This window comes from Anolis sagrei, chromosome 1, assembly GCF_037176765.1.
Source record: "Anolis sagrei isolate rAnoSag1 chromosome 1, rAnoSag1.mat, whole genome shotgun sequence".
Lineage (NCBI taxonomy): Eukaryota > Metazoa > Chordata > Lepidosauria > Squamata > Dactyloidae > Anolis > Anolis sagrei.
Window position 1 is genome coordinate 304,508,317 of NC_090021.1, and position 26,092 is coordinate 304,534,408.

A 26,092-nucleotide genomic window follows, 5' to 3' on the forward strand; every position below is an offset into this window, starting at 1 on the left:
GTGCAGTAATCTATGAAATCCAGTTCCAGATCTGAAGTTTCTCTAGTGGGTTTTATCCTTTGTAAACATGCCCTCGTGTTTTACCTGATGTTGTTTGGCAAAAGTGCTCTAATTAATATCAGCCATATGGAATAAAGCAATTTATATGGCTATATGCCATGGTGGGGCAATGGATTAAACTATTGAACTGTTGAATCTGCTGACCTAAAGGTTGGCAGTTTGAAGCAGCGGATCGGGGTGAGCTCCTGATGTTAGTTCTAGCTCCTACCAACCTAGCAGTTTGAAAACATGCAAAAGAGAGTAGTTCAATAGGTACCACTTCGGCAGGAAGGTAATAATGGCTCCCATGCAGCCATGCCGACAAGCATTACCAGGAGGTGTCTACAGACAGCAGGCTCCTCGGCTTGGAAATGGAACAAGAGCACCTCCCCATTGCCAAACTTGAGCACCACCTCCAAAAAAGCCAGAGATGAAAGGGGAAGCCTATACTTTTGTGTATTTGTATGTCATTGTTATCCCACTGTACTAAAAACATTGAATGTTTGCCTATCTGTGTATGTTGTAATCCACTCTGACTTCCCTCGGGGAGATAGAGCAGAATATAAATAAAGTGTTGTTATTGTATTATTATTATTATTATTATTATTATTATTATTATTATTATTGAATGTTTCCAATATACAATGCTGATTGAGGGCATTGTGGGAAATTTGAATAAAAGCTTATAGATGCTATATGCTAATATCATATGCTGGTATCAGTGTGGAAAGAAAAGGTATTTATTTCATTTTCTGTACAGATTGGTCCATTATTGCATCTTGCTCATGTGATAAAGAGAAGCTACCTTATTCTGAGAGAAAATCTGAAGAATCACAGGGCAAGGCTAACAGTTTTCCTCTCCCCAAGAAATGGGGAGAGAAAAAACATTTGTCTGCCTCACACGAGGCAGGGAGGAGTTCTGGAGGAACCCTCCAGAACATCCGGGGGCGTAGCCTGCTAACACAGGCCAGGCCCTCCCAGGTTCATTCCACGCCTGGAAGTTGGAGAGAGAGGTCGCAGAGAAGAGCGAAGACAAGAAGCCTGAAGAGGTTCAACAAAGAAGAGAAGAAAAGAGGTTAAGGGGATAAGAAGAGCATCTACAGGTCTGTACAGGGGTCCTGGGGGAGGTAGGCTTCACCCACCCCCCACCCCTCCCGGACGAAGGCTGGGCCCTTCAGGGCCCTTCACAGAGGCCTTGGTTATGGCAAACAAAGGCCCACGTGGCCAGGGGCCTGGAGCTGGGCTTCGGCATGCGGCTAGCTCGCAGCGTCAATTTTGGGCGCCGTCCGGGCCGTTGATGGAGGCCATTGTGGGAGATGGGGCGGCCGCCATTTTAGGATAGGCCCAATTTCGTTTGCCACATGGGGCAAAATGAAAGTGAAAGTTATTTCAATTACTTTATTTTGGGCCGGATGCGTGTTATATGTAGTAGGTATGATGTTAAATATACACAGGTAATAGGGGAGTTATACCCTTGGCTACAGTGGTTGCTGACCTAAGGTCGATAGTTCTTATTTGGGAGCAGAGCGAGCTCCCGATGTTAGCCACAGCTCCCAAAAAATGGATCAGGGAGAGAGCTCCTGCTGTTAGATCCAGCTTCTGATACCAAAAAAAAATGGATCAGGGAGAGAGCTCCTGCTGTTAGATCCAGCTTCTGATACCAAAAAAAATAAAATAAATAAAATAAAATAAAATAAAAATTATTAGTTTAAATAGGATCAGAGGGGGAGCTCCTGCTGTTTGATCCAGCTTCTGATACAAAAAAAATGGATCAGGGAGAGAGCTTCTGCTGTTAGATCCAGCTTTTGATACCAAATAAAATAAAATAAAAATTATTATTTTAAATAGGATCAGAGGGGGAGCTCCTGCTGTTTGATCCAGCTTCTGATACCAAAAATTTTTTTTTAATAATAATAATAAAATAAAATAAAAATTATTATTTTAAATAGGATCAGAGGGGGAGCTCCTGCTGTTTGATCCAGCTTCTGATACCTAAATAAATAAATAAATAAATATTATTATTTTAAATAGGATCAGAGGGGGAGCTCCTGCTGTTAGATCCAGCTTCTGATACCAAAAAATAAAATAAAAAATAAAAATTATTATTTTAAATAGGATCAGAGGGGGAGCTCCTGCTGTTTAATCCAGCTTCTGATACAAAAAAAAATGGATCAGGGAGAGAGCTCCTGCTGTTAGATCCAGCAATGAAGTCAAATGGGAAGGGATCAATAAGCCCTGTCGCGGGCCCTGGCCATAAGTATTGCAAGCTCCTGATGGGAGCCTTAACTTATGTGACCTCCCAATGGTACAGTCTTTGCCAGTTGCTACAGGTGAGCTCCCTTGGTTAGCCCCAAATTAGGTTGGCCTTACAGTCGGCCTGGATACTCAAAAAGGAAAATGACTAGAGCAATAAGCCCAGTGGCAGGCCTGGGTTGGTATAGGGGGGCGAGCTCCCGCGGTTAGCCTCTACTTATGTAAACCTTATAGTGGGACTAATTGCAAATGTGAGTAGATCAATAGGCCCCAACGATAGGCTCTGGCTACTGGGGTGCGGGTGAGCTCCGGTTGTCAGCCCCAACTTGTGATAACCTCACAGCAAGACTCAATGCAAATAGGAGTAGATCAATAGGCCCAATGGTAGGCTCCGGCTACTTGGGTGCGGGGCGAGCTCCTGATGTCAGCTCCAACTTGTGATAACCTCACAGCAAGACTCAATGCAAACGTGTTGCCCTATATGTTTAGATATATATAAGGGACAAAGTCTTCGTCAATTTGTTATACTGGCGCTATATACTTATTGACACAGTCACTGGTTATTTTCCTTTCAGGATGGCGCCGAAGAAGAATGTGGGCGGCCCTAAAGGATTACAGGGCCAAGGCCTTGTTTAAATATCAAAATCTAATATATGGGGCATATGTCAACTACACTGGTCAGGCGTGGCTTGTTTACGATAGCCGCTTTTGTTCTGAGGCTGCCACGATGCCTAACAAGCGATGGGACCTCATCGACAGTCAATTGTGGATGGAGGTAATGAATACAACCAGAGCAGTTTCTGGTGAGAAGGCCGATAGCGGCCATACTATACAAAACACTAAAGAGAGTCAGCCCTTTCGACAGGGAGGCCCAGCACAACAGCTGCAAAGACAAAAGGGTATGTGAAAGATCAATAGGCCCAGCGATAGGCGCTGATTACGTGGGTGTGGGGTGAGCTCCTGATGTTAGCTCCAGCTTGCGATAGCCTCACAGTGAGACTTAATGCAAATGTGAATAGATCAATAGGCACAGCGATAGGCTCTGATTACTTGGGTGTGGGGTGAGCTCCTGATGTCAGCCACAACTTGGGATAACCTCGCAGCAAGAAGCAATGCAAATGGGAGTTCATCAAGATGCCCGGTCTAGCCTTGGCTTCCCTTGCATGGCATTTTGAGAGCTCTGCCTTTAGGTAAAGCAAACACAAGTAAATAGCATATTAGTTGCTTGAACAGTGGGTCACTTGAAGGGCGAGCTTAGGGTGAGCCTCGGACTATTACGTTATAACTATATAAGAGTCGGTTAGGCACAGATTTAAGCAGTTATGCATTGCCCTATATATATAAGTGATAAAACATTGTCAATTTGTTTTACTGGCGCTTTATACTTGTCGGCCCAGGGAGCTTGCGCCCGCGATGACTGTAAATATCAGCACGCCTGTGCAATATGCCAGGGTAACCACGCAACCAATAGTTGTTACAAGGGAAAACCCACAAGAGGTGGGCCAAGAGGCGCCCAGTTCAGTAGAAGGAACCCAGGACAGGTTAATGTTCCAAAAGGGCCCCAGCCCGATCAAAGCGGGTCCGCTTAGTTGCTGGCTGGAAAGTTAGCCTTACAGAGCTGCAGCAAATTACTTGCGTTGCGGCTTTAGGAGGATTTTCAGATCCCGGCCCTTGAGCCATGTTCCCCACACATCATATTATGAATAGTTTTTATATCAGGCGGCGGCGTGGAATGCACGTTTTGCAGCTACGCGTGAGTGAATTGGTGACATTAGCCAATAACGATACCTCACACCGCGCATTTTTGGTTTCCGACATCAAAGTTTTTTAAGATAGTGTGGAAATCAGAAGTAGAACTTCCAAAACAGACCAGAAGTTACATACGGTTGGTTTCAGCCTAGTTATCATTACCGTCACAGGCCACGCAGGGCTGGCATATAGAAGAATGGTACTGGTCTGCGGACACAGTTATGTCTTCTGGGCAGTGAGAGAGGCCCACAGGACTGCCTATGGCCAGCACTTGGGTCTCTCTTCCACGGCAACGGTGGAATGGAGAGGCATGAGAAGCCTGCGTTGGGACGGTTTGTGCCCCTTTGTTGTTTGATGCCGGGAGTGGTTTTTCCTCCTGATGTGTTGGTTATCCACCTCGGTGGTAACGATGTGGGCCTGTTAGCAGGCAAAGCCCTCTTTTGGTAAGCACGGGCGGACATTCGAAGGATTTGTTGGTCATGGCCCAGGGTGCACGTCGTTTGGTCTGCTATCATACCTCGTTGCTAGTGGCTGGAAGGAGGCGACGTGGGAAGGCTCGAGAAAGCCAGAAAACGAGTGCACTGGGCCATGCGACTGTTCACGCAGGGCTGGCACATAGAAGAATGGTACTGGTCTGCGGACACAGTTATGTCTTCTGGGCAGTGAGGGAGGCCCACAGGACTGCCTATGGCCAGCACTTGGGTCTCTCTTCCACGGCAACGGTGGAATGGAGAGGCATGAGAAGCCTGCGTTGGGACGGTTTGTGCCCCTTTGTTGTTTGATGCCGGGAGTGGTTTTTCCTCCTGATGTGTTGGTTATCCACCTCGGTGGTAACGATGTGGGCCTGTTAGCAGGCAAAGCCCTCTTTTGGTAAGCACGGGCGGACATTCGAAGGATTTGTTGGTCATGGCCCAGGGTGCACGTCGTTTGGTCTGCTATCATACCTCGTTGCTAGTGGCTGGAAGGAGGCGACGTGGGAAGGCTCGAGAAAGCCAGAAAACGAGTGCACTGGGCCATGCGACTGTTCACGCAGGGCTGGCACATAGAAGAATGGTACTGGTCTGCGGACACAGTTATATCTTCTGGGCAGTGAGAGAGGCCCACAGGACTGCCTATGGCCAGCACTTGGGTCTCTCTTCCACGGCAACGGTGGAATGGAGAGGCATGAGAAGCCTGCGTTGGGACGGTTTGTGCCCCCTTTGTTGTTTGATGCCGGGAGTGGTTTTTCCTCCTGATGTGTTGGTTATCCACCTCGGTGGTAACGATGTGGGCCTGTTAGCAGGCAAAGCCCTCTTTTGTAAGCACGGGCGGACATTCGAAGGATTTGTTGGTCATGGCCCAGGGTGCACGTCGTTTGGTCTGCTATCATACCTCGTTGCTAGTGGCTGGAAGGAGGCGACGTGGGAAGGCTCGAGAAAGCCAGAAAACGAGTGCACTGGGCCATGCGACTGTTCATGATCCAGCGGAGGGGTCATTACATTGAATACCCAAACATCACACGTGACGACGAGAGGTTGTATTGTGGTGATTGAGTACATCTTTCAGAATTGGGCAACCAACGATTTTCATTAGATTTACAGGAAGGTATTAGAGGGGTGTTAGAGGAATTGGTGGGGGATGGGGGCTAAATGGACATTTGCCCCCAATCCGTGGCGTAAATAGATAGGGAAATTCCTTTAGTCGGTGTGCACCTAGGGCACCCCTTTAAGGGGTGAAAGGCCCTTAAGTTAAACACTCACCTACAGTGTAAAGGGTGAGGTGTGTTAATGGCCTTTATTTGGAAGGAGTCTCGATACAAGAGCTCTGGAAGAGACTCCTCATTCCTTTCCCTTGATGGTGATACGGTTTGATTACCGAAAACCAGGTGCTTCGCCCGGAAATTGTTATTGTCGGGTAGTGATGCTACCTGGGTTAGGTTACACCAGTTCCTTACACCCTTGAGTTAAGTTAAGAAATTAAATAGGTAACGTTAAATAAAAGTTGCCCAATTTGAATCCAAAACATTGGTGTTGTGTCTTCTATTCTCGTGCGTTTCTTCGTGGGTTGGCAGACAACAGTTTTCCTCTCCCCAAGAAATGGGGAGAGAAAAAACATTTGTCTGCCTCACACGAGGCAGGGAGGAGTTCTGGAGGAACCCTCCAGAACATCCGGGGGCGTAGCCTGCTAACACAGGCCAGGCCCTCCCAGGTTCATTCCACGCCTGGAAGTTGGCCCACCACTCCCGCCCATTAACAGTATAATTTGCGGTTGCCTGCGGAGCCGGGTAGGAATTTTTTCCTCTTCTTGTTTTATAGGAGAGGTTTTTTGCCTACCCTATACTGTTTAGGGGCTAGATAGAGGAAGTGGGCTACGCGTTAAATAGGCCAGGCGTAAATAGATAGGGAAATTCCTTTAGTCGGTGTGCACCTAGGGCACCCCTTTAAGGGGTGAAAGGCCCTTAAGTTAAACACTCACCTACAGTGTAAAGGGTGAGGTGTGTTAATGGCCTTTATTTGGAAGGAGTCTCGATACAAGAGCTCTGGAAGAGACTCCTCATTCCTTTCCCTTGATGGTGATACGGTTTGATTACCGAAAACCAGGTGCTTCGCCCGGAAATTGTTATTGTCGGGTAGTGATGCTACCTGGGTTAGGTTACACCAGTTCCTTACACCCTTGAGTTAAGTTAAGAAATTAAATAGGTAACGTTAAATAAAAGTTGCCCAATTTGAATCCAAAACATTGATGTTGTGTCTTCTATTCTCGTGCGTTTCTTCGTGGGTTGGCAGACAAAAGGCAAGGTTCCTAGAATATTTGGGGACATACACTGTGATGTAGAACATCATAATTAATCCAGAACTGCTTTCAGCTAAACTGTATATTAGGGAAGGAGGGAATTCACCTTGGGTATTAGTCTGAACTTTAAACGAGCTATCTGAGATGCTGGACCTGTTTTGGGAATAAATTTTAGCAATTTCAATAGTTCATTTAGCTTTCAGGGTAAAATCCTGAGCAGATGCAATGTTCCACGGATATTGAAGCTGTGAACCATCATTTGCCTCTGTTGGTCTTGAAATTAAATCAGCAGACAGACTAGATGAGACCTATGACAGCAAAGAGCTAACAAGATTAAGTAGTTATCCAATAATCTCTTTGTATTAATGAAGCATCCACCTCAAAATGTCTGCCTGGCAAAACCAAAACAAAACAGCAAAGGGCAAGTCAATAGACCTACTCCCAGCATTATTGCTCTTGGATTCAGACTTGGCTAGGATTTCTACACTATATCCTATGTAAGCTGAGGGAATCTTAATTCCTTGGCTGCTCCTGCTATTTCCTGTGCAAAAGCAGTTCTAGTCTAGGAAGAGCTGTAGTCTTGCCAACCTTTCTCCAAAACTCTTTTCATGCTTCTGACTGTGTGCCCTACCAAGAGTGTCAAGACATACCTACCAACTGAATATTCTTTTTAGTCATAGCTGAGCCAATGACAACAACTGTATATTGTTGGATTCCAAACTCAGACCCAAGTGAAAGGCCTTTCCCAGATTTCAAATAAGGTCACAGAAAGCAAGTGTTTCCTCAAATTTATTCCCAGCCTATCTGGGGAGGAAATGTGGAAAGGAGAATCGGTAGGCACCGGAAGGTTTCAAACCCATCTACAATTCTATTGTATAAATGTTCCCACTGTCCCACGATTAAATGTTATTTCAGCAAACAAACTTATTTAAAGCATTTTAACCTTGCTTTTCAGCTGAAATGTCTCTCTGAGTGGCTTGCACAGATATGGAATAAGACTCTGCCCTCCATATCACAATGTAAAAGACAAAAAATATATAATAGAGATTGGAGGGACAAGGAGAGCCTTTTGTTGTTTATTCATTGAATCGCTTCCAACTCTTTGCCACCTCCAGCTCCTTCAAAGTCAAGCCAGTCACTTCAAAGATAACATCCATCTATCTTGCCCTTGGTCAGTCCCTCTTCCTTTTTCCTCCCATTTTCTCCAGCATCATTATCTTCTCAAAGATTTCATGTCTTCTCATGATGTGGCCAAAGTACTTCATCTTTGCTTCCAATATGCTTCCCTCCAGTAAGCAGTCAGGCTTTATTTCCTTGAGTATGGACTGGTTTGATCTTTTTGCAGTCCAAGGCACTTTCAGAATTTCCCTCCAACACCACCGTTCAAAAGCATTTATCTTCCTTCGCTCAGCCTTCCTTATTCCCTATAATCACCTACGGATGTGATTATGGGGAATACCATAGCTTTAAGTATGTGGATCTTCATTGCCAGTGTGATGTCTCTACTCTTCACTATTTTATCAAGATTGGTCATTGCTCTCCTCCCAAGAAGTAAACGTCTTCCGATTACCTGGCTGTAGTCTGCATCTGCAGTAATCATCACGCCTAGAAATGCAAAGTCTGTTACTGCCTCCATGTTGCCTCCATGTTTTTGCCCTCTATTTGCTAGTTATCAGTCAGTCTGGTTGATAATCTTGGGTTTTTTTATGTTTAACTGCAACCCAACTTTTGCACTTTCTTCTTTCACCTGGGTTAGAAGGCTCCTCAGCTCCTACTCGCTTTCAGTCATCAAAGTGATATCATCTGCATATCTAAAGTTGTTAATGTTTTGTCCAGCAATTTTAACTCCAGCCTTGGATTCATCAAGCCCTGCACATTGCATGATGTGTTCTGCATACAAGTTGAATAGGTTGGGTGAGAGAATACAGCCCTGCCGTACTCCTTTCCCAATCTTGAACCAGTCTGTTGTTCCATGATCAGTTCTTACTGTTGCTATTTGGTTATTATACAGATTCCTCAGAAGAAAGACAAGGTGACTTGGTATCCTCATACCACCAAGAACTTGCCACAATTTATTATGATCCACACAGTCAAAAGCTTTAGAATAGTCAATAAAACAGAAATAGAGGGTTTTTTTCTTAAACTCCCTACCTTCCTCCATTATCTAGAGCCTACCTAATAATAACATCACTGAGAAACCATCTAAGATTGTTCTGCAGCTTGTTAACAGTTCTTTTTTCTCCCTTGTGTTTCAGGAATTGTCCACTCAATAAGGGCCCTTTCACACTACACACTAATAATGCTATTATTAGTTAGTTACAGATGAATCATAGCAATTTAATTGTGTTTGTAAAAGGGTCCTAGAGATTTGTGGAACTCTTATACGTGCTTTAGGCTAAATTTGGAGGCCTACAGAGAATCTTCTGCAAGGATGAGAATTACAACATTGTTAATCATTCCCTGGGCAGTACTCTGTGAATTTTACAGCAGACCTTATCAGACAGAATGCATGCAGCCCTGGCTGTTAGGGAAAGGAAAAGGAGGTGTGTGAAATGGTAATGACAGGCAATCAGGGTTTACAAATGGGCTGCGTGAGCCAGAAAGGTTGAGACTCTTGGTACTGTGGTAAGTTGCTAATCAGTTCAGTGTGACATTTTGAAGGAATTGTGTCAAGAGACACCAACGCTTGTCTTCCAGGCCATGACTTCACATTACACCCTCCAAGCAAAATCTCACAGTTAGTTCTGGAGAAAAGACCACAGAAAAAGAAGGCTACATGTGAGCAGATGGAACTGTGAAAGCAAGAAAGATACATGTAGCATATGAATCTTTTATGTGATTTTGAAGAACTATGTGCCTCCAAGCACTCCATACTTGCCCCTCCTCTGGGACTATTGATTGTAATTACAGTTACTTCTATGCTCAGTGCATGTCCAAAGAATCACGGACAAATGTTTGGATGAACTTCAAATGGATCCAAATATTGGACTACATTTCATTATGGAGTATATTCAACCACTTGGAAGTCATTGTATAGAATCAACATAAAATTGTACATACCTCCCTATGTACTCAAGTCTTCAGAGCATCAAACATCTGCAATGTCTTTTTAAAAGACTGGTGATCACCAGAGCCAGAGCATCATGATTGGGGACACTCTTTGACAGCATTCTGTACTGAAGTCCTTCTTTAACAGCTCAATCAGTTTTGATGTTAAGGGATTGGCTAAGCCTTATTGGTTCTATAACCAGAGGTACAGATTTTGCAAACCTCTAGGTGTGTTTCCAGTAGCCCCAGCCAACACAGCCAGTGGCGATGAATACTGGGAGTTGTAACAGTAATAATAATAATAATAATAATAATAATAATAATAGTATTTGTACCCCGCCACCATCTCCCAGAGGGACTAGGGGTGGATCACAAAGCACTCAAAGGTGTAAACATGCAAAATACAAAAAGTGCAAAGACAAAACACAAACGCAATAAAAGCCAATATAAACAACATAAAACCTCCCTGTTTAAGATCAATAAAATGCAACAATAGCTGCAATCAATATCCGTCTCATAAAGTCCACAGTGAAATAATCTCTTGGTCCTCAATATGTTCATTAAGGGATTCTAAACATGGTCAAAGGCTTGTCGAAAAAGCCATGTAATTCAGCAACATTTGGAGGGCTAACCAATTCTCATTCAGAGCTGGGTCAATGAAGCCTAAATTACTCTGCCCTAAATTACTGTTTTACTCTAGTCATGCTAACACATAATGAGATTATAAAATAAAATGTTACTTGTTACTGTTGCAGAGACCTAGGCTGTGCAACATGTAAAGCTCAGCAGTAACACCTCAAAGTTATGGATGGACTAATTTCATTATTCTATTCTTCTTCTTGGAGGGTGGAAATCCACTGATGGATGGTCTTTTGAGAGTTTTCCTTGAAAATGGAATTTCTGTCATATTGAACTGATTAGCAATGCAATCACTTATCTTAAATAATTCCATACTTTGTATTTAACTCTTGATATACCTTATTACCTTATTTTATTTTATAGTAATTTTATTTGTTACACTGTATCTAACTTTTTCACCATTGACACTTAGGTTGCACACATGACTTTCCTTCTTCCCACCACTCTTGTGAGAAAGGCCAGTCAGAAAGAGACTATCTGGATCAGTCCCAGTCCAATATTTGTTTATTTATTTATTTACTTCACTAGTATACCGCTCTTCTCAGCCAACGGCGACTCAGAGCGGTTAACAACCAGTATCAACAATACAGTACAAAATCATTAGTCATTTAAAACAGTAATATCAATTAGTTAACATCAGGACATCAATACAACAATACAGGAAAACAACAATCCATCACGTCTATTATATATAATACTCTATTATATCCACTTCCTCTACACTTGCTTTTTAAAATAGTATAATCACTGCATAATTGTTGTCTATCCTATTTATTGGTAACTAATTGTTTAATAGTAATGAGATGGTATTGAGCTGGTAACTGTTGTTTCAGCTGCCCTGGGGCGTTTAAAGCATGAAGCAGAATGTACACTGAACAATAGAGTAATAAGAGATTTCTCCACACCTGTTCCCTTTCAAACTTTCCTCTCAACACCTCTTACACACATATGCACGCATGCACACACAAGTTTGCTACAGTTACAGTTGCTTTAGGGTACAGAAAAATATAATCCTAGTTCAAAACACCTAGATCACACCCTGCAATTAAATTATCACAACTTCACCAAAGGCAAAGAGGTATATCATTCCAATTTACAGGTTAGAAGAAGCTATTTTGCGTGGGTCAGAATGTACTTCATCACTGGACTAAGGTAAGCTTTCATCATTTGGCAACAGGCACTGGCTATAGCTGAAATGTACAACTATCCACAGGTGTGTAATATCCATTAGAAGACACATTACCATAACTTGATATTTCTCTAAAAGCAGATATAAGTTTAAGTTTGTTTAGTTTTGCAAATAAGGCACACATTAAACAAGAAACAATACTTGATTTGATATAAACAGACAAAAATTTCCATAGCTGATGAAAAGGGACAGGACAGCGTTTTGTACTTACCTTGGCAGTTGCTCCGATTCAACCTCTTATATCCCTGGGGGCATTCAACTTGTCCATTTTCAATCAGTGGGTGATCTAAGCAGACATTTTAAAAAAGCAAAACCTGTATTAAGTATGCAAAATTTTTCAATCCCTGAGAAAGCTTCTTACATTTTTGTCATTGTGGACTTGTTGATATTATGTGTGTCAAATCAACTTTGACCCTCTAACACAGTATTTCTCAACCTGGGGGTCAGGACCATGGGGGGGGGGGTCACAAGGGGCTTACAGAAGGGTTGCCAAAGGCCATCAGAAAACACATATTTCTGATGGTCTTAGGAATCTCTTTGGCAGAGAAGGTGAAGATCTCTCCACCTGTCCTTCTCCTCCTTTTTGGAAACAGACAGCGAATCCTTCCACTAGAAGTCCTCCTCCTGCTGTGATTGTAGGTGAACTATAAATCCCAGCAATTACAATTCCCAAATGTCAAGGTCTATTTTCCCCAAATTCCACCAGTGTTCACTTTTGGGCATATTGAGTATTTGTGCCAAGTTTGGTCCAGATCCATCATCGTTTGACTCCACAGTGCTGTCTGGATGTAGGTGAACTACAACTCCAAAACTCAAGGTCAATACCCACAAACCCAGTATTTTCTGTTGGTCATGGGAGTTCTGTGTGCCAAGTTTAGTTCAATCCATCATTGGTGGAATTCAGAATGCTCTTTGATTGCAGGTTAACTATAAATTCCAGTAACTACAACGTCAAAATGACAAAATCTATCCCCCGCAACCCCTGAGGCAACTTCTGATTCAAACCCATGTCTAGTCCTACTCCTAGTCCAACACACACCAATTCTTCACTACTTTTAATACTCCTCATTGTCTGTTCTACTCAGAGTACCACTACACCTTCCTTGAGCATTGCAAATCCACTTAATATTAATATGTGACCTTCCCCCTTTATGTTATGTATTTCCTAAGAAAAGCTTTAAAGTTTTATTGTTGGTAGTTTAATTATACAACTGAGAATCCACTCAGCTGTGTCCATCCAAGTACAGGAGCATCAGAGCATGTTTCAGTAACTTAGAAACCTTCAGATGTTTTCAACTGCAAGTCCCATCAACGCTGTGTAGCAAAGCCAACGATGAGGGATCATGCTGTCCTACAAGATCTGAAGAGCCACAAGTTGCCCAGAGTTTTCTGGCACTTGCTCTTCTGGACCTTCTCTTTGCAGTTTACTTCAAGGAACGCTCAAGCAAAGAGTTGGATCTTAGCAAAAACAAACTGTTTTTAGAACTTCAGAATTTAGCCATGGATTATAGAGGCCGCAATCATTTAAATCCATCAGTCAAATATAGCAGCACTACTTTTATATGAGGTGGAAATAACAGGACCCAAATATATGTATTAGTTGATACTAGATGAAAATCCCCTTTTAAGGGAGTTATTCTTCATACCCACATCAGCACTGAATTATTTGTGAAGAAGAGAGACAGGCATTCCCCTCACCTGGAATTAGTTTTATGGTTGAGATTAAAATGATAGAAATGTTTGTTCCATCATGAATGACTATTTTTAAATTTGCCCTTGATGAACAACGTAATTTTAGAAAACGTAATGTTTTCCTGTTGGATGACCATAGGAAGCTTGTTCCATGAGTCCTAATATGGATTTCATTCAAACCAGTTCTATTTCTGAATTTAATAATACAGCAACACTGAAAGGATAGTCAAGAGGATATATGGCAACGGGCTCCCTTAAATATGTGCTTTGCTCAGAGAGCTATAAAACAATTTTGAATATGAACTGAATCCTTAATTAAAGCATGGATGACTAATATTTCAATATTAATGTGTCTCTGCTTTAACAGTTGTATAGATGAAGGAATGTTGGCTGGTGCTGCTTGCCAGGTCTTTGTATTGCAAGGAATGGAAAAGCTAGACACCTGCCAGAAGTCCCTCCTCTGGTTAATATTTAAAGGTATGAGCTCCACAAGGTCAAAAGACTGGTCATCTCTGGAAGTTAATTTTCAATAATGCACACATTTTCAAAGCAAAACCCAAGTGGGATCTGTGACAAAATATTGTATTCCAGCCAGAAATGCTCTCTTCTAAGATGCTCCATTCCATTTCCCTCCTCTACACATTAAACAAGCAATATTTGTCCATACAGTCATTTGCTCACTTTACTAAGAGCATGGTTTTTTTAAAAAACAAGTCATGTTAAACTAATTTTATCTCTTTTTTGTTACAAGTTTGGTAAGTATGAGTAATGCTATGGTTGTATTTATTTATGTATTTATGTACAGTATTTATATTCTACCCTACCATTCCGAAGGGGACTCAGGGCGGATCACAGAACACATATGTGGCAAACATTCAATGCTGATTATGACAATGACAACACAGAGAACAGATAGAGGTATATATAGGCCTTCTCATCTTTCAGCATCTTTGGAGGCTGTGCCTGTTCCGGCTGTTGCTCCATCTCCCTGCTGAAGAGTTTTCTTTATAAACTTCCTTTTTCTGATTGAAACACTGAGCCTAAATACCTCCTGTAGTTACTATTTAATTATACTCACATTTGTTTTTGAACTGCTAGGTAGGGAGAAGCTGGGCTAACGATCAGGACCTCAACCTGACCCGGGCTTCAAACTGTCAAACTTCCTGTTGGCAAGATTTATTGCAACCAAGCCCATCTTGATTTCAGTATGGCTGTTACAAGGACTTCCATGTTATTCTTACAGGTGAATTGGTGAAATTTAGACTAGACAGTGCTACCATTAAGTCAATTAATAATTGGTTGAACAAATGAAATGAGAGAATTCTCACTAATGGTTGATCTTCCTGGAGAGAAGTAATTGGTGCAGTGTCTCAAGGGCCTATCTGGGACCACTATTGTTCAACATCTTTATAAATGACTTAAATGATGAAATAGTATGTAAGCTTATTAAATTTGCAGATGACACCATCAGAGAGGGATAGCAAACACTCCAGAGGGGAGCGTTATACTTGAAAATGACTTTGACCAATAGGACAGCAGAATCAAAATTAACAATATGGATTCGAACAGGGATAAACACAAAGTACTACATCGAGAAAGATAAAACACACAAATGTAGAAAGGATGACATCTGGTCTGTAAGCTGTACACATAAAAAAGTTCCAGAGGTGTCATAGGACCACAAGTTAACAGTGTGATGTAACCATACAAAAAAAAACAGTGCAATTTTGGGCTGCATTAACAGGAGGATAGTATCCAGACTGAAAGGAGTAGAAGTACAACTTTATTGTGTTTTGATCAGATTTCATCTGGATGGAATATTATCTTTAGTTCTGAGCATCACATGCCTTATGAAGGACAACTTTTCAGCAAGGACTCAAGATCACCTCTGAACTTCAAAAATGGAGGAAATTGTTTTCTTCAGCTCCCCTCCATAATGAACTAGAGCAGGGACCAGTTTTTAAACATAGGACCAGTTCACTGTCCCTTAGACCATTGGAGAGCCAGACTATAGGGTTTTTTTAAAAAAAACACCTAAAATACAGAATGGGGGACGTGTGGCTCAAAAGCAGTATGTGTGAAATAGGTCTTTGAGTCCTTGGTGGCAAAAAAGCCAATGGGATTTTGGCCTGCATCAATAGGAGTATAGTGTCTAGATCCAGGGAACTCATGCTATCCCTCTATTCTGCCTTGGTCAGATCACACCTGGAATCACACTGTGTCCAGTTCTGAGCACCACAATTGAAAGGAGATATTGACAAGCTGGAATGTGTCCAGAGGAGGGTGACTAAAATGATCAAGGGTCTGGAGAACAAGCCCTGTGAGGAGCGGCTTAAAGGGTTTAGGCTGAAGAAGAGAAGGCTGAGAGGAGACATGATAGCCATGTATAAATATGTGAGAGGAAGTCATAGAGAGGAGGGAGCAAGCTTGTTTTCTGCTGCCCTGGAAACTAAGTCATTAGGAAGAACTTCCTGACTGTGAGAGATGTTCAGCAATGGAACTCTCTGCCCCAGAGTGTAGTGGAGGCTCCTTCTTGGAGGCTTTTAAACAGAGGCTGGATGGCCATCTGTCGGGGGTGCTTTGAATGCAATTTTCCTGCTTCTTGTCAGGGGGTTGTCACTGGATGGCTGATGAAGTCTCTTCCAACTCTATGATTCTATGATCAACTTCCTATGCAATTTGCATGAACACATTCAGTGTTCGTTGTATGAGCAATCAGTAATGATCTGAGCTATCATGGTTCCAGCTCAATTTTTATCCAGTAGAGACTGTTTGGAGAGTAATCAACATTCATTCCTTTAATCTTATGCTGGAATGTTTGCATCATAAACCAGTAGCATACTGGATACTACTTTAAATTCCTAAATTTGTATCTAAAACAAAATGCTGACATGTTCCCAGACATATTTCTTTCTCTTTGAAAACTCATTTTCTACTCAGTAGAAAGGAAGTAGAAGTTTGCTAGACACTGTGAATTAAAAATGAGGGGGAAATTGGCAAGCTCTCAGAGAAACCAATGACGGTAGCATTAAACATCTGCCTAAAAATGGAAATGTACATCCCAAAGTTAAATTAGTGATTCTATCAGTATTGCAAATCTGAATGTGAACAGCTGCAATTCTAATAGTCCATAAACATTCATTTGTAACCAGTGACATGACAGCCAGCATGGCCAAAGAAAGAAAGAGGGAAGGACGGAAGGAAGCCCATGTACCAGTGTTGAAGGAAGATTCAACTGATAATTCCATCAGTTTTTGTCTCTGTATATGAGAAAATGGCTTTGCTTTTCACCACAGACAGCTGATATCTTGACTTACCCCTGGCTCACCATAAGATCACATCAATAAAATGTATTTTATACTTCCCACGAAGGATCCTGGAAACTTTAATTTGATGAGGGTGCTGAGTATTATTAAGTTAGGTCTGCCACTATTCCAAGTTCCTTTTCGTGTCTACTGTTTTCAGGCCAGGTAGCATCCATTCCATATTTGGGGCTATCTTTCCAAGGTAGTGAGATTGCGTGATTCTGTGAGGTAAGAAACTATGCTGACAACAGCGGTGCCGCTGGTAGAATTTCCCAGTTCAGATGGGCTGTGGAGACAGGCCAAACATGCCAAGCACATAGTGGATAATAGCAGGAGTGGTGGGTTACACTTGCAGAGAATGTCGAAGATGCAGTGCGAGTGCCACCACAGCTAACACTGTTTGTACTGCATCAAAGAAAGCACAAAAACTCTATGATTAGATAATCCAAAATTAAATAAGAGATAGCACCAGAAGATGAAACTCCCATATCGGACGGCATTCGGTGAGCTACTGGTTACCAGTGGAGGACAATTAAGAGTAGCGCTGTGGCTAACAGCGCAACTGAACATAAGCTGAAAGGACATACAGCTGTTGACATGTTCAGAGATGAAGAATACACCAAAGTTGCATAATGCATATTAAAGGGACATGGAATGTGAGACGCATGAATCAGTGGAAGCTAGACATATGAAACAAGACACAGAATATATAATCATTGTGATACGTTATTTGGGGTAAGTTAGTTAAAGATAGACACTTTTGAACGGTGGTGTTGGAGGAAAATTCTGAGAGTGCCTTGGAGTGTAAGAAGATCAAACCAGTCCATCCTCCAGAAAATGCCCTGCTGCGCGCTGGAGGGAAACATATTAGAGGCAAAGATGAAGTACTTTGGCCACATAATGAGAAGGCAGGAAAGCTTGGAGAAGATAATGATGCTGTCGAAAATGGGAGGAAAAAGGAAGAGGGGCCAACCAAAGGCAAGATGGATGGATGATGTCCTTGAAGTGACTGGCTTGACCTTGAAGGAGCTGGGGGTGGAAAAGTCATGAAGAATTGGAAGCAACTGAACGAATAAACAACAACAAAGCTAAAGTGGGTTGTTGTAAGTTTTTCGGGCTATATGGCCATGTTCCAGAGGTCCTCTGTTCTTTTTCCCACCCTGGACATTCCACAGATATATAAACCCCATTTGCCTAGTTTCCAATGGACCTCACAACCTCTGAGGATGCCTGCCATAGATGCAGGTAAAACGTCAGGAGAAAATGCTTCTGGAACATGGCCATACATCTCAAAAAACTGACAACAACCCAGTGATTCCAGCCATGAAAGCCTTCGACAATACAAAGCCAAAGTGCAAATGTGAGTAGGTACTGCTCTGGCAAATGTGAGTAGGTACTGCTCTGGCAGGAAGGTAATGGCATGCCATGCAGTCATGCTGGCCACATGACTTTGGAGGTGTCTATGGACAATGCCGGCTCTTCAGCTTAGAAATGGAGATGACCACCAACCCCCAGAGTTGGACACAACTAGACTTAATGTAAGGGGAAAACCTTTTCCTTTTCCTTATATGATTGTCATTGGAATCCCTGCAGCCAAACTAGAGCTAAGAAATCTCAGAAATGGGCAAGAGGATTTTTTTTACAAGTTCCCATTTTTTGTGCTTCAGTGCTGGCTCAGTGCTAAGCAAAATTTGTGAACCTTTGTCCATGTGACTCTATGGACTGGGAATGTGGACTTTTCATACAATTTTAAATCCTTGTTAAATATTATTAAAAAGCTATAAAGTATTTTATTGTGTATGTATGGAATCATTATTGAATTTTTCATAATTTCCCATAGCAAGTGGTTTTAATATTAAGTTAAATACTCTGAGTGATGATTGATATTAGAAAAAAAAAACATTTACTTCATGATAAACAGAGTTTTAGCCTCCAGCCTTCCAAATAACACATGCCTCCTTTATGCTGGTGTCATATTGCAAAACCTTCATAATACGCATAATACACAGGAGTGCCATGATTTCCAGGAGTTTGTCACTTGCTGCTTACATGCACTCACTTGCTTTGTGCAATGGCAAGAATGGGCACCTGCCACACCCTGAGCATATGCACACACCAATCAAATTCAAAACAAAAGTGCTAAATCCAGACTTGGCTCAGAGATTGAGCAACCTACTAAGCTGGGTGTAAGCCTTACTGAAAACCATGAAACTTACATCCAAGCATGCATAATTTGAATTTCTAGATTTTTTTTAAAAAGGCAAAGAACTCCAGAGTTCATGGCCACTTCAATAATCTTAGCACTGTACAGTAACAGTAAACAGTGTCTGTCTTTTTCTCTCCTATGAATAGTATTATTGTGTATTGTGGCTTGTCACTGAAGCTGATTGGAGGGGAAAGGGCAATTTCTTGTTTCAGGAACCTTGAATGCAGTTCACACCTATTTGCCCAGGAGAGCATTGATGCCTGTTTCATGCCTCCACATGAGGAGCAGAATTTAATTTTTAAAAACGGAGAGTGGGAGAAGCTTACCTATGCATGAGGGCATGATCCGCATTGGGTCACACTAAAAAATTAGGAGCCCCCAGTGGCGCAATGGGTTAAACCCTTGTGCCAGCAGGACTAAAGACCCAACGGGCCAGCGGTTCAAATCTGGGGAGAGTGTGGATGAGCTCCCTCTGTCAGCTCCAGCTCCCCATACGGGGACATGAGAGAAGCCTCTCACAAGGATGGTATAAACATCAAAACATTTGGGCATCCCTTGGGCAACGTCCTTGCAGACGGCCAATTCTCTCACACCAGAAGTGACTTGCAGTGTCTCAAGTAGCTTGAAAAAAGTAAAAAATTCACAACTATTTATTTATTTTATTTATTTACAGCATTTTTATCTTGGTCATTCAGCCCGAAGGCGACTCAGGGTGGCGTACAGATTGGCAACAATTAGATGCCATAAACATATATACATATCAATTAAAAACATTTAATATCTCATAATAAAAATCTATATAAAAACCAATTAAAACTATAACAATTAACGTCTACCAGTTCGACTCCTTATCCATTTGCGTCGCCTAAGCCATTTCATGTTCTTTATTTCTTCATACTGTATTTATCCAATTATGCCATGTTATCAAAAGCTTGCTCAAAGAGCCCAGTTTTTACTCTTTTCCGAAAGGTCAGGAGGGAGGGGGCCGATCTAATATCTCTGGGAAGGAAGTTCCACAACTGAGAGGCCACCACTGAGAAGGCCCACTGAGAATGTGTAGACATTCAACATATGTGATGCTGGAAGTCTGAGAGCAAAATAAGCTTGATTTCTCATTAGAAACTCAAATGACTAAACTGAGACTGTCATATTTTGAACACAAGATGAAATGACAGATTCACTGGAAAACACACTAAGGCTCAGGAAAGTAAAAAGCAGTAGAAAAAGAGGAAGACTACATTACAGATACAAGATCTATGCAAGTTTGTTGATGACTAGGGCTCTTTGAAGTCTTTAATGCACAGGATCATCAAAGCTGACAGATGACTTAATGTCAAATACTTGGGTGCTAAATTCCTGCTGAAACCATATACCCATAGTGAGAAATGTATTGAGAGGCCACCGACTCACTGAAAAATTCAGTGGGGAGCTGCAGCTAATTATGGGAAGAGTCAGAGATAAGAGTGGACCTATTGCATGGGTTGTTCACTCTTCTTGTTGCTTTATCTCTGCCTCTTCCACATGCTCATACACAGAAGAGGAACTCATTCCTAGAGGAACAGGACAAAGAGCAAGAACAAAGATGCACCTGTCATGACCAGAAACTTGTATGGCATTGAACACTTCATAAAATGTGGCCCTTGGACCACTTACTTCCCAGCTCAGAAATGAACATTCACATTCTGATAAAGGTGACCATTTAATGCAGTTTGATGCTAGCTTCAAACTGTGGTGGCCAAGCTTCTACAAAAACACATGAAAGAAAGTCCTTAGTATGCCTCAGCGCTCTGTGGTTTGTATCACCATCTAAGCCTCAAACTGGCTCCAGGATTTCCTATGTAATTATCTACCGGGCAAAACCACTTTCTTCAAATTTGAAACAGCATTAAACTGTAAGTGTAAATGGGGCCAACATCTCAGTCTAGTGCTCTATCTTTCAAAGCAAACTGAACATAGAAAAATTGCTGTGAACATCCGTACTAATTTGAAACACATTCACACATGAAGAAAGAAGTTGAAACGCAACCTATCCTGCTCCATCCTTTATACTGACAGAAGAAAACAAAGATTAGAGGAAGGAAAATTGTGCCCACCCTTCATTCTAGAATAAGCGATACAAATCAATTTCATATTTCCTCATGCTAAAGCCTGCCCAGCACACCTCCGAGAATGTGGAACAAAAACAGCATTAATGAGTAAACACAATTTCAGTGCTTTATAATAAACTACCATATACAAAACTTGCTCAGGTCTTGCAGGAAAAAGCCTTAGCAGTCTACCACCCCTTCATTTTTTAAGAAGTCTACACTTAGTTTTAAGGTCAGTTTCAAGCTACTGTTATATTCAGGTGTTGCCAAAATGGTGCATTTCTGCCACCTGTGACTGCCATTCCAAAATTTTCTGCTCATGTGGGGGGTTTTGTGTTCTGGTGGCACGTGGTAAGGGAAGTGAAAGTGGAAGGAATGACATAGGCTTCTGATTAGGTGCTGGAGTAATAGCCCAGGGCTCATTTATTACCTTTTCCCATTTTTTACAAGGTTCTCACAGTCTTGGCAACACATGGTTTCCTGACTCACTATAGAGACTTTTTAAAAGTTGCTTAAAATAGTGCTATGTTTTTTTTAAATAGCTGGCAACATGGACAATTAAATCTCTAAAAAACTTTTTATAGGTGAGTATAAGCAAGCCAATAAATTCCAGGAAAACTTCAGTGCCATGTTTTGAAGTGAACCAACATGATTTTTGAATGAAAGGCGGGACATAAGCATCTGTGAAGACAGGATGGCTAACATCAGTCTTTTCAGTTGTGATTGTTTTGTCATGATTTCACATATGTTTTCTTTGTTGGTCTTCCATTTATGGTTATATATAGGAGCCCCCGGTGGCATAGTGAGTTAAACTGCTGAGCTGCTGAATTTGTTGACCGAAAGGTCACAGGTTTGAATCCAGGGAGCGGCGGGAGCGCCTGCTGTCATTCCCAGCTTCTGGCGACCTAGCAGTTCAAAAACATGCAAATGTGAGTAGATCAGTGAGCGTTACCACCCCCTGGTGGGCACTGCAGTGATCCGGGGGGGGGGGGGGGGCGATAATGGCTGCAGGTGCATTTGGGGACGATGAATAACTGTAAGGGGGTGGTGAAAGCATAAAAGAAAGAAGAGAAGATTTAGAAAAAATGATTTCCAGGCGGTAGGCCAAATAAGTTTGGGAACCACTGGAGTAGATCAATAGGTAGTGCTCCGGCGGGAAGGTAAGGACGCTCCATGCTGTAATGTCTGCCACATGACCTTGGAGGCATCTATGGACAATACCAGCTCTTTGGCTTAGAACTGGAGATGAGCACCAACTCCCAGAGTCAGACACAACTGGACTTAATGTTGGGGAAAACCTTTACCTTTACCTATCTTGTTTTATAGTGCTGGATCTTACCATTCCACAAATGTATGCATGTTTCTCCTTCTGAGTGTGCACAAATACAGACATACTGACATACAGCAGAGAGAAGAAGAAAGATAAAGCAAAAGTGTTCCTCAGGAACTAGGTTGCCTTACTTTTTGTACTACTTGGGGCTAGAAATAAAGAACTAAGGGTGGGGGGGGGGTTAAACTAAACATAATATTAAAAGATCCACAGTTTGGGGTGATCTATGATGGGACCTTTTTCGTGGCAGTACTTGCTGTACTTGTTTTGATGGGTTGCAGCATCAGGATCAGTGCCAGACTGTTTTGAGCTAGAATTTTCATAACATACAACCCGAAGAAACATTGTGAGACTTTGCAGGAAATTAAATGATGAACTATGTCTCCCCTAAGGACTGATATTTTGACATTACAGAATGTTTTAATTTGTCAATACTGCATCAAAACAGAGTAGGGGGAAAACTGTCAGGTCACAAACATAGGCACCCACACCGAAGGTCCTGGGCAGGCATCAATGCCATGCAAAATCCTGCTGAGATGCTGAGACCCTGGAAGAAGCTGTTATATGCTTTTGAGTCATTCACTGTGACATGCCTTCAGACATACTCTGATTAAGCTGCATTTAATCATTCCAGGTTGAACAATGAAGCAGTCATCTATCAAAAAGACCAGCATTTTAAGCAAATATTCCTACAGTTCTACAAACCTATCCCACCATCAGTGGCACCTTCTCCGTAACTGTTGAATGTTTTAATTAAGCAGATTAGTTCCCCTTCTCTTCTGTGTGGTTCCTCACTAAATAATAATATCTTTCTCTTGTTGGAACCTGTTCTCCACTCCATAAGGAGGCCTCCTGTCTGTCATACAGGCAATTCCCTGTTTTCTGACTGTGATACCTGGCCCAGTTCCATCACTTTGCTGTTGAAAGTAGTTCCTCACCCCCAGAGCAAGGGGCCCCCAGCAGAGATTAACTGTGACTGTTAAACTGATTTCTAGTATGCAACTACTTCAACAAGGTGCAAGTCAGTGTGGATTTGGCAGGTACTCATAATTCATAGCCGCAATGACTCTCTTCTGGCTTCTGTTAGCCCCCAGGTCTTATGCTTTCATATGCAGCTGCTTTCACTAAAGGAAGGAGCTTGGAGCACTGTAGCAGACACATAGCCTAGAACGATATGCATCAAAGTGCAAAGTATGCGGCAAGTACTGAGTGTTTTCCAAACCACTTCTTTAAATTGAAAGCTGGGAACCCTGAGGAGATTTGAAAAGTGGCATGTGTATATGTAGCATCTAAAATGACATGGAAATTGGGTAGGACAGAATCCTCATGCCAGTTCTGGATTTCACAGAAACTGTCACTACCTACCTGTGTCCAATGCTATTTTATTGAAAGTCAGTAAAATTCCAACTTTTAAATTCACAGCATACTGTGTGATCTGCAACAGAAGGAATTTCACTCTAGGTTAAAAGAGTTTAAATTTCAGAAAGATCACAGAAGAAAGTTTACTGGCTTTTCCCCCCTCTTACATTTCCTGAAAAGCTAAGCTGGAAGATTGGAGATCCCCATAGTACACGTGGAAATGGTGCAGAGAGCTGAGATTTGTCTACTTGAGTTAGTCCTCACCTCCCAAAAGCTCCCCACAAGTGAACCTGTTTACATTAGGAGGGCACCTGAAGACTTAAATTTTCTTTTGTGAACTTCTTCAAGCTAATATAGTGTAGGATCTAAGTAGCTCTGTGATCGATAAGAGGATGAGGGTGAAAATAAGTATGTAATTGCGCCTGGTGGCAAAATGGGTTAAACACTTGTGCCAGCAGCACTGAAGACTGACAGGTCGTAGGTTCGAATCCAGTGAGAGTGCGGATGAGCCCCCTCTTTCAGCTCCAGCTCCCCATGTGGGGACATGAGAGAAGCTTCCCACAAAGATGGTAAAACATCAAAACATCCGGGCATCCCCTGGACAATGTCCTTGAAGACAGCCAATTCTCTCACACCAATAGCAACTTGCAGTTTCTCAAGTCACCCCTGACACTGAAGAAAAAACAAAAAATATTTGATATCAAAAGGTGTCTGTTTTGTCCCATCAAAGAACAACCCAAAGCAACAAGGCTTGAGGGGAGGGGGAGTAAGTGGGTTTAAACAATGGCAGTAATGTATGGCCGGCCATCAAAAAGAAGAAACCACAGTAAAAATAAATTTCAGAGTATAGGGAGGTTTTCCCTAATCTGGTCTCCTCCAGATATGTTGGATTACAAATTCTGTAACACTAATCAACATAGGATTCCAGAAGAAGGCAACTAAAATGATGAAAGATCTGGAGACCATGGCCTATGAGGAGTCTCTTAAAGAGCTGGGTATGTTTAGCCTGCAGAAGATACGGTTGAAAGGAGACATGATAGGCATGTATAAATATGTGAAAGGATGTCATAATGAAGAGAGAGAAGACTTGTTTTCTGCTGCCCTGGAGACCAGGACTTGGAACAATGTTTTCAAATTACAGGAAAGGAGATTCCACCTGAACATGAGGAAGAGCTATTCAGCAGTTGAACTCTATGCTTCAAAGTATGATGGAAGCTTCTTCCATTGAAGCTTTTAAACAGAGGCTGAATGGCCATCTGTCAGGGGTACTTTGAGTGTGCTTTTCCTGCATGGCAGGAGGTTGGACTAGATGGGCCATGTGGTCTCTTCCAACTCTATGATTCTATAAGACGGAGAAAATTGGGGGTTTTGGTTCACATATCTGAAGCTATTGAACATTATTTCAAAGTGATGTGCTTTCTTCCTGAAATGTTTATGGCATTCTGGAACATGGCCATACAACCCAGAAAACTCACAGCAACCCAATGTCTATGGTAGTTTGGAAGTCAGCATGGTAGAGTAGCTGTCCACTAAAATATCTTCTTGCCATAGATTTTTTTCACTCATACAGTGTTATTCTAAAATATTTTCAACCTATTATAAAAGCATCTCAGTTTTAAAGCTCTGAACAGTGTACCGTCTTCTCTTCTCTCCAAGGCTCTAATTGTGCCAAACGTTCTGCAAAATGGCAAAGGTTCTTCATATCATTTAGCTGTATTCATAACAAAGACTACCAGATCAATGATCTGACACTGGGGAAATGTAACTCTTTAGGCAGTGTAAGTGGAGTCCTGCTCTTTAGCTACCTGAGGATTACTGGTACTTGCAACAAAGCCTACTGTTTACAAATCTAGCACTAAAGATAGCTTAAAGACTACACCATTTTAACACTTAGCCAATCTTTCTGGCCAGATTGATACCCTCTTTCTCCTAAGGAAGGATCTCTCAGCTGCCAGATAGTCTAAGCCACATTTCCTCTTTCTGAAAGGAATTATAAACAGACACACACAGAGTGAGAATCCCTAATCCTTCCTGACTGACTGTATAGATCCAGTCACCAGCTGTGCTTAGTCAGACCATCTGACCACTTTTCTTCAATTGAGTTGTACTTTCTCCTTCTTCCAAATCCACAGCTCCAGGCCCAGAGAGTCATGCTCCTTGGAATGGAAAGAATTATAAGGTCATATGCAATTCTACAGCAGACCTAGAGTTTTCATGGCTACACCCTCTTGAGACCATTGTTGAGTACTTAGTGACTTCACATATGTGGAAGAAAATGCCTCAGTACCCAAATGCCAAATTTGAATGATAGCCTAGACAAGAGCAAAGAAAAGTTATTGCTTTTGGACAAAACTTTCCAGAATCTCCTAGCCAGCAATAGCACTGGGTTGTGCACTCAAAAAGTAATTTTCTAAGATCTAAGCT

The 26,092-nt window shown here is 42.0% G+C and overlaps 1 protein-coding gene across 2 annotated transcripts in view; it reads right to left on the minus strand.

Moving 5' to 3' along the window:
• The window catches only part of LTBP2 (latent transforming growth factor beta binding protein 2), a 176,327-nt gene that overhangs the window by 59,170 nt on the left and 91,065 nt on the right, over nt 1–26,092 (minus strand). For both annotated transcript variants that reach the window (XM_067462891.1, XM_060758570.2), the window contains exon 9: nt 11,901–11,975. In XM_067462891.1, coding sequence (XP_067318992.1) covers nt 11,901–11,975 — 75 coding nt within the window. The remainder of the gene's footprint in view (nt 1–11,900; nt 11,976–26,092) is intronic.